General features: G+C 36.0%; 1 protein-coding gene across 4 annotated transcripts; it reads right to left on the bottom strand.

The window, feature by feature from the left end:
• Positions 1–611: 611 nt before the first annotated feature.
• Positions 612–5,751, bottom strand: LOC121239780 (type IV inositol polyphosphate 5-phosphatase 7-like). Of its 4 annotated transcripts, none has more exons than XM_041137114.1 (13): positions 5,083–5,743; positions 4,866–4,953; positions 4,241–4,309; positions 4,066–4,150; positions 3,868–3,972; positions 3,054–3,759; positions 2,747–2,940; positions 2,223–2,331; positions 1,955–2,103; positions 1,465–1,729; positions 1,210–1,310; positions 789–866; positions 612–692 (listed from the first exon to the last, which is right to left on the bottom strand). In XM_041137114.1, the coding sequence occupies exons 1-10, from the start codon at positions 5,110–5,112 to the stop codon at positions 1,507–1,509; spliced, it is 1,758 nt and encodes a 585-aa protein (XP_040993048.1). In that variant the 5' UTR covers positions 5,113–5,743; the 3' UTR covers positions 612–692; positions 789–866; positions 1,210–1,310; positions 1,465–1,506. The 4 variants fall into 4 exon arrangements, with proteins under 4 accessions (XP_040993048.1, XP_040993040.1, XP_040993054.1 ...); XM_041137106.1 differs by having other exon boundaries at positions 612–689; XM_041137120.1 differs by having other exon boundaries at positions 612–689; positions 5,103–5,742.
• Positions 5,752–9,213: the final 3,462 nt, after the last annotated feature.

Raw genomic sequence — 9,213 nt, 5'->3', positions numbered from 1 at the left:
AATCACTTCACTACCAAACACATCCTAGATCATAGCTTCTGATACTGCCAAAGCTGTAAATCTGTCTTGTGCTTTTCTGGTTTGTCATTTTCCTCGGAGTGAAAAGAAAAAGCAGAGACGGGAGAACTAACTTTTTCGTCAGAATCATTGACAAGAACAGAGATTGCAAGAGGCTTCAGATTTCTATCATCAACTTCATTTCTTTTTTCCTTTACATTTTGTACATCGCTTTAGCATTGAGTATCCGTCAGATCTTTCTTCACTTCTTTGTACATTTAAAGTTAGTACCAAATGATTATTTTGACTATCTTTCACCTACATTAATCAGCCATCTATATATTCCCTGAACAAACTAAAGAATCAAGAATAAAAAAATTGTCATCTACCCACATGGCACTTCTTTTTGTAGGTTGAGTTCATCATCCTGCAGAACCAAAAGTTTAGATCATAAGCAGATGGACAACTTATTTTAGTTTAGGTATAGAAGTAAGCACCAGGTAACACATATACAGTACCTGATCATTATGCAGAATTGCAAATGTTCGTACGGACTTTGAGATGCCAAAAAGGTGGGTGCTTGTCAATCAGGTAATGAAAAATGCCTCGTACTGGGACTGTTACGTAGTTAGCTAACAAGAAATGATGATCAAAGGTACAGTGTGTTGGCGAGAGAATTACAGAACTAACACCTGCTAAGAGAAGGTAAAGGTAAAAAAATTAGACAAACACTTGTGAACTTCAGCAAAACCAAGAAAAGTTGGTAAAAAAAAAAGTAGAGGGAGACCAACCTTTTTCGGTTTGTGGGCAACGGAATGTCTCCATCACCAGTCAAGGATGAATTTCTTCAAAGTGATTCCCGCCTGCAACTGGGGACCAAATGCTAAGTAAGAATAGGAACAAGTATGAGGTCTACTACTCCACAAAACTTCCAAAAGAAAAGAGAGAATGTAAATTTTAAAACACTTTCAAATCATGTAAAGTGAATGTTCTCAGAAATAGGCATGATTCGGCTCCTCGTGGGATATCAATCAAAGTATATCCTCCAGGCTTATTATACATCCGATGGGTTGCAGGAGTCTGGGAACTTACTGTCATCAGTATTAATAAGACTTACATACCAAGACATTTCTGTACTTCCAGGCACCCAGGATGCTTTAAGGAAAATATAAATCAGAGACAGAGAGAAAGATCTGAAAGAAGGGTATCCACCTGATTGACCGAGGATGCGAATACTTGATATGCAGAAACAAGTGATATTCTTCAACAGGTTATTGGCCATGGTAATCTCTCTCGTGGGCAAGACCAAAGATCTGCAATTATATAGATTAATATATCTCCTCTTCAGGTAGATTACATAATGTCAGGATGAATAGGCCAGGTAAGTGCAGTCCAAGGCCTTGTGTCTACTATAAAAACAGGTAAAATGGTCGGTCTGAGCATGTGGGGGAGAGAGAGAGAGCATACTTGAGCACGGATTAATGTAGATCCTAATTATTCTTCTTTCCTTCAGAAAAAGTTTAGTTCAGTATATCCACGTGAGTTAGGCAGAAGCTCCTCCACTTCAATCTTGGAACTAGAACAACTCATGCTTTTCCTCAGCCGGCTATGGCTTGACTCAACCTCGGCCCAAAATATGCCATAAACCGGTCTATGATCCGAAAATCTAGATTCGCCACGGACATAAGATAATTGCTGGAGACCTTCTCCATACCACAAAATTCGATCACACCTTCACACAAAATTAACTAAATCAGCACCATGCCCAGAGTGAAAAAAAGAACCACCAGAACCCACATTCTATTCTTTATATTATCGTCCACAACTCATACGAGAAAGAAAAAAAAAAAAAAACTTATTTTTAGTATATTTTCCATCTCTTCAATATCTCTATATTGCACTTGGGCTACGATTATGCATACTTTTTACAAACAAGGTATAGGAGGGATCATGTTACCAAGCAGGTGTTCTACGTTTCTCCTTTGGATGCATATCATCCCCTGCATATCTGTCTGAATTAGTTGAATACTTGTAAGTTGGTGGAAAATAAATCCTCCCTTCGTTCCACCCCACAAAAACACGACCATGTCTCTGCTCTCTACGTAACTGCCAAGAGTACCATCAATACTTTAGACTGGAAAGCTTCTATATAAGTAATTTAACTGACAAAAAAAAAATAACAAAGAAAACAGACAGATAGAAGGACTCTGGCAGAGAGAACATGCCTGGTCATTCTCTAACAATGCCCTCCAGTTTTGCATCTCCACAAGTGCTGTGGCAGAGCGGTAAGAGAGGGCAATACGATAATTCAAATCCCCAAGCCAAATAATTCGACTGGATAAAGAAAATAAGATACGTAATTAGAATCCTCAAGAAAAAATTTTATAGAACAATAATAATTAAAAGGGTTGTGAACCACCGAGAAACAGAAGTTTTGTCCATATGATTTGCATACAAGTTGACGTAATTCCTCGGGTTTCAAGAGGGGAGCTTCGGTGAAAAAAAGAAGACTTAATTTGAATTACACCAGTTGAAGAAATCCTCTATAAAGTATAATACATTTTTTGTATCGATCTCTATAAAATATAATACATAATTTGAAATTTCAATGGAACCCCAAGCAGTCAAATTTTTCATATTGTTTTCCCCACTAGTCTGCACGTTCCCTTAATACCCCCTACAATATCTGTTCATGGTACAACATTAGATAGATCGTAGCTAATAGATAGAGAATGAGTAAGGATCTTACTCATGCTCAAGGATAGTTTCTGGGGACTTCTCATTGCCAGAGCCATGAACTCGGGGAAATCTTGTCTTCCTAAGGATCTCCATGACATCAGAGTTCCTTCTTAGCTCATCACCCTCCTTCTGTCCTGAGGTCAAATGGCTACAGATGAAACAGAATGTTGTTTGGTGTAAAGACATACTGACTGAAATTGATCCCTGCAAATAAAAACAAAATAGTACTCGTTTTTCAGTTAATACTGGCTGAGTTCCTTCTTAGCAAGTAACAAGCAGATGTACATGCTAACTAACACCATTAGCTAATGAGATACCTTATTTCCAAGGTAACCCATCAATCCTCGGCCAACACAAGACACTTTCATGTTCTGGACATGATCCCTCAATTCACTTCTCACCCATATTGTGAGAAATATGCCAACCATCTGTTTACTTGCAACTAAGCAGTATCTTGAATGCCCTGGCATTCGATATCCATCTTCATTAGATGCCAATCCGCCATGGGCTATTGGTGAATATAATACAGTACTTGGTGAATCCCCTGGCACATTATCATCATCTGAGGAACCCCATCTAGAATAGTCGCTAGGCCTGGAATAGTCACTGGCCCTGGAATAGTCACTCGGCCTGGAATAATCACTCGGCCTATGACCCCATCTGAAACTGGGATCATAGTCACTTGGCCGATGGCCAAAGATTACTCTATCACAAACACTGAATCGACGATCAAGTCTTGGATGTGGAATCGAAGGTTCATTGTCAACTCTCCAGCTGTGGGTTGTCTGGAATGATCGACGATGGAAGAAAGATGAGTTCTTCTGCCTTGCAGATCCCTCAAAATCGGCATTTATTTCTACAATTGGCTCCGGAATGGGAGACGGTGTATGGCATCCACCCCCTCCACTGGTCCCGGGAAGATTGTTGAGACTCTTTCGAATGAGAGCCAACCACTTTTTGGCAGGGCCGTTGTCTTCTGCACCCAGAACATTGCCGGCATTCAATGGAACAATTTCTTGAAATCTGATGTGCAAGGAAGAGAATGGCGTCCATTAGCAATGGCTAATTTCATAGTACCCAATACACACCCAAGAACACATACGGTGAAAATATGCAGTACCCAAAACATACCCAAGAACATAAATGTCAGCAGGGTGTGAGGCATGCAGCCAGGCATCTAGATTCAAATTACTTGTTGGGGATCTTCCAGCCACATTCCATGTAGCCACGAATATGCTGCCCCAGAATTAAAAAGAAAAGCTCTCAAAATCAATACAATAACAATCGTAATAAGAAGTAAAAGAGTAAGTAAAGGAAAGAAATTGATACCTATAGTTCTGCACGTCTATTATTCGAGGATGGTCGAGATTCATTCTTCTTCGCCGAACCTGCTCTGTGTTCCGGCAAAACTTTTCTGCGCATTGAAGTGAGAAAAAGAATTAAGGAAAAATAACAGCTTACAAATTGAATATGAAGTCTCGAATGTCTTCTGATTAAACTAAACCTGTTTTGCTTTTTTTGATCGTGCATGGCTCCCTCTCTGAGAAGCTGGTCCTATATTCCGTATCACCTCCTGAAAGAGGAATCATTGTTAAAGCATCGACCCTACTTTTAAAACAAATTGGATATAAAATCAAAAAAAGAAAATATAAAAACAAGAATGTCTTAAATAGGTATTAGATGCAGAAAAAAAAAAACAACTAAATCAAAAGAAATATTGCATTGACTGGTCAAAATAAAAAAGAATTAATGCTTTGTTTGGTTGCTGAGAATACGAAGAAAGAAATACGGAATTTAGAATTTTTTTCATAGGTTTAATTTAGCACTTCGAGATCATTCATTTACTTATGATGCGGGAAACAGAAGCCTCCATCCAATTGAGCCTATTTCAAATAATTGGCCCAAGTTCTGAAAACCACGAGGATATTAACTATAAAGTTCAAACTACATATTCGTCCCTTTCTTCAGCTTTCTTAGTAACCAACCAGCAGGCGATAATTATGTAATAGATTCTATACTGGTGGAGGAAAAAGCATGTTCTTTTTCTATTATATCATTGAGGTTATGAGGAAATCCCAAACCCAAAAAAAAAATCCAACTAATAATCCAGAGAGAACAAAGATACCCACCACCGCAATTAACATCATCTGCCTGAAAATCCTCAGTTTTGCTCTTGATATTGAACCACTTCCTGACCATTTTCTTTGACCATGAGAGCTTCAACAAACAAAAAACAGATAATCAGCTGACATCATCCAATGATTAGAAATGAAAGGGATGACAGAAACAAATTTATATAATTTTCCCAAACATTAATTTCTTTTCTAGCAGAAGAAAGTGAAAAACCTTGCTTTTCTTGGAATTACCATCTCTCATTGTTTCACTACCACTTCATACAGCTCTCCTAGTATTCTCTGCTATTCTGGATATCCGGGTTTTACTTAGAATCGACCAAAGATGTCAGGAATACAAGGAATGGGACCTTGGTACCGGAGATTCTCCTTCCCCAGTTCCCGGTTTTTCTCTATATTGAGCTTTGAAAGGAGAACAAGCACAGTTGAACCTCAGTAGACTGTGCGGTTCCCAGAACTACCAAAAAAAGCTCAAGAGCTCAAGCAAAAAGACCAAGCAACAAAAGGGTTTTATGGTTTCCTTCTTATGGCTCTATTAAATGCACCATATGAAAGTTTTATGGCGCAAAGAAGCAAAATGCCAAAAACAGGGGCAATACCAAATCACCTCGACTGGAAAGAGAGAGAACGAGAGACAACGCTTTAACGCGTGGGAGTGAGATGAGATTCTGAAGCATAACAAGACAATGCGGCAGAGAGAGAGAGAGAGAGAGAGAGAAGGGATAGAACTAAGTATAGCCTGAGGTCCTCTTTCTCTCTCTCCTTGAAAGGGTCTCGGTCTGAGTAACAACAGCAAAGTATCGCATTTGAACAGAATAAAGTGCAGGAGAGAGAGAGAGAGAGAGAGAGAGAGTTCAGTCTTAAGGACTTTTATGTTTTTATTTTTGATTATTTTTGTTAGATTGTTAATTTTACTCCAAAGCACAAGACATGCCAAAGCATGAAAGGGCAACGGGCAGGCTGTTTGGCCATTAACTTCTGCACCTAAAACGACCCGGCCGGGCAGCCGGACAAAGACTGCTCTTGGTCAGCAAAGTGGAGGTAAGGATGAGAGAACTGTAGCAGACCGACCCTATTACTGTGCACCTGTGTCCTCCTTCCCCCGTTTTATGGTCTTCCTTCAAAGTAAAAGCAGTTTAAAGAAAGGGAAAAAAAAAAAAAAAAGAGAGAGAGAGAGAGAGAGATAAAGGGAATGTATATGTGTGTTGTAGTACAAGATTTTATTTTTATTTTGTTTCTTCTTCCGTTGGACAAAGAATGTTTGCAGGAGAGGAGGGTACAGTGTTGGGTTTTGTGAGGCTTTAACTTGTTATGTCCTCTGGGATTTTGCATTTCGAGTTTTTTCTTTTTTAATCTTTAGTAGTAATGAATAATTCATATATATTATATGGCCTCAAGATCTTCTTTTTTGTCATTTTTTCCCCCTCTTACCAACTTGGGTATTGTGAAGCAATGTGTAGATTAGTCAAACTTTTGTATATGTTTAGTGAAGGACAAAAATAATGAGCTGACGGCGGAGCTGTCCAAGTTGGGGCCGGGGTACCACATTGACCCAATTAGAGATGATTGAGATTTTCTCTTTTGATTTTTCTCATTATTTAAAGAGTTTTACTATAAATTAGTCATTGTTTAAATCACATACTCTACATCTATAACTTTTTATAGAGTATGCGTAGGGGCGGACCTACCTTGATGATTGCTCCAAAAATTTTCAAAATGTTGCTTAGTTTGGATAGTAAGATGAGAATTTTTTATTTTAGATGAAAGTTTAAAATATTATTTTTTTAATATTATTATTGTTTTGTGATTCGAAAGTTGAATTGGAATTTGAAAAAATTGAATTCTTTATTATATTTTATGTAAAAATTTGAAAAAATTGTAATGATGAAATGAGATGAGAATTATGTGTCTCATCCCACTTGCCAAACATACTTTTTAAAAATATCCTAATATAAAGATAATTTGCCCTCCAAAACATTTTTAAAAATCTCATTTGGTACTTAGTTGTCTAGATTTCTTTTAGTTTTTTAATAATTTTTTCATACAGCTTACACCTATTTTTTGTCATTAATAAAATCTCACATTCTCATTTTTATTTTTTTTACATCTCATAAGAGGCAAGAAAATATCTTGGTCTCTTTTTATAAGCTATTTGGTAAATTTACAACCTCATTTTTCCTATTTATTTACATTTTTCCTTTCAAGTCTTCCACTAGCTAGCTTGTTTAGATTAGTTTTGTTAGTAAGCATATATATAATACCATCGAGTTAACAATTAGGAGTGAATGTAACAAATTTTACATAACTATTTCTATCTATATTATAAAGACTTTACAATATTCAATTTTAGATTCAACAAAAAAATTTATTTTTATTTACTTAATTTTTATCATTTCCTTTAAAAAATCTTACATGGTTATTTCTACTTAATTTTTATCATTCACTTGAGACTAATGGAGCTCAAGTAATAGGTTTAGATGGGTGGCTGTAATAATTTAGTTTGTCCCTAGATAACAATCTTATATGATTAATGTTAAATGTTGGTGACACACTTTACTTCCTTAAATGTCAGCTACTGTTCACCCCTACATACGACACACTTTGCTAATCCTCCCCACACACCAAATCCCAATTACGTCATTAGGTGTGAGGGTATTTTTTATAAGGTGTATGACTATTTTTCATAGAGTGTGAGTGTGATATGTTAAATAGTGACTGATGAGAATAATTTTTCTTATTTAAAAAAATAAGAAAAAAATACAAGAGTTCTATTGTCTAGTTTTACTATATTTTTCTAATAAAAAAACTCATGTGTTACGAGTTCAAATTATCTGAAAGTTAAAATGCTAACATTTTTTTATATATTAATTGACAGTGGTCATGTATTCATGATCATAGGCTTGCAAATAAAACTTTTTTTTTTTTTAATGGAATTCAAGGCTTTCTGAAAAATACCACTTGGTAGACATGAGGATCATTTTGCACATGATGTACGTATAGATAAGTAGTGTTGATGAACAAAAATCTTTGAAGAATATCCTTTGGAGGTGACAACTGATCACTCGTACGTCCAGAAAAATGTATGTGCGCCTGCATATTGGTATATTCTGATATTCTCCATGGTCATGGGGGTTGAAGTATATACACAGAGAGGACAAGATCAGCTCAGAATATGGGAGACCGATTAAAATGCTTTGCCTCGTGTCTATTTTCTGTACATCATGTATAGACGTGAGTGGACTTCCATGATCTTCTTCAAATCAACCCTATCTAATCAGCATCAATATCAAATGATTTTCCTTGAATTCGTGAAAAAAATATATATATTATTGTTTGGTGACGACGTCGTTTTCCAAATTTTTGTATTGATCACGAGTTTACTAATTATGTGGACGAGTAGTACTACATGGCTACATGATTTTAATTTGTTTCATCTAATGTGGGTCGACTTTTATTTCATTTTGGTAATGATTTGAAGCATTAATAAAGGGAAAGAAATTAATAAAGTGATGAACATTGAATAATACAAAGAAACTTGTAAAGTTGGGAATTGTACCAAAGACTAAAGAGCAAGCTGAGCAAATAATGCGGGCCATATTTAGGTATATTTGGATATAAATCTAAAGGGCACAAATTAAAGATGTGGACCTACACATATGATCTTGGAAATTCTTTTAATTTTCTCTCTCCCCATGACCTCTTTTGACATTAACCTTGATATATGCAGCATTTCATGGCCGGATGGCATTAGTGCATGCAACCCAATGTGTTTGGATTCAACGAGTTCATGATGAAGCTGAAGGATGCGGTTTGGATGCGCATCAAGTGTCAATATTGTAAGGAGGGGATCAGAATCTGTCATACGAGAATGCTTTCCTCTTTATTAATTTGGTTTGTTTGTATGCATATAAATAAATAAAACAAAAATTCGGGAAAAAAATATCTAGAAATATATAGTACTACTTTTCTTACAAATGAAAAAATAGCTTAGAGAAAGAATAAATAAATAAATCAGAAGTTGCACATAAAAGAAAATAAGAGTTTATTGTCATGGAATTTTATCATCTGCATGTGTAAATTAATTAATAAAAACATATAAAATTTGATTATAAAAAAAACTAATGGATTTTGAAAAAATAGAATTTAAGATTTGTTTTGATATTTAGGGGAAAATGTAAGTATTTATTGAGTTAGATAAAAAAAAAGGCTTTTTTGAAAAATGGGAAGTTCTTTCAAATCTAGAGGCCGGTGATGGGGTCCGTTTGAGAAATGAATATGACATGATCCAAATTGCAAGGGATGCAAAGACAGAGGGAAGAGCCACCTTGAATTGAAAACTGATGAA

This window comes from Juglans microcarpa x Juglans regia, chromosome 1D (assembly GCF_004785595.1).
Source record: "Juglans microcarpa x Juglans regia isolate MS1-56 chromosome 1D, Jm3101_v1.0, whole genome shotgun sequence".
Lineage (NCBI taxonomy): Eukaryota > Viridiplantae > Streptophyta > Magnoliopsida > Fagales > Juglandaceae > Juglans > Juglans microcarpa x Juglans regia.
Note: the sequence above shows the minus strand (reverse complement) of the source record. Positions and strands in the feature narration are given on the sequence as shown.

Bases quoted from the DNA above. Each gene is read 5' to 3' on its own strand.
- LOC121239780 (XM_041137114.1), bottom strand. From the start codon at position 5,112: ATGAGAGATGGTAATTCCAAGAAAAGCAAG. The intron at 2,332-2,746 runs GTAAGATCCTTA...TTCTTTATCCAG, and splicing joins GAAACTATCCTTGAGCATGA to TCGAATTATTTGGCTTGGGG. The intron at 2,104-2,222 runs GCATGTTCTCTC...TACTCTTGGCAG, and splicing joins CATTGTTAGAGAATGACCAG to TTACGTAGAGAGCAGAGACA.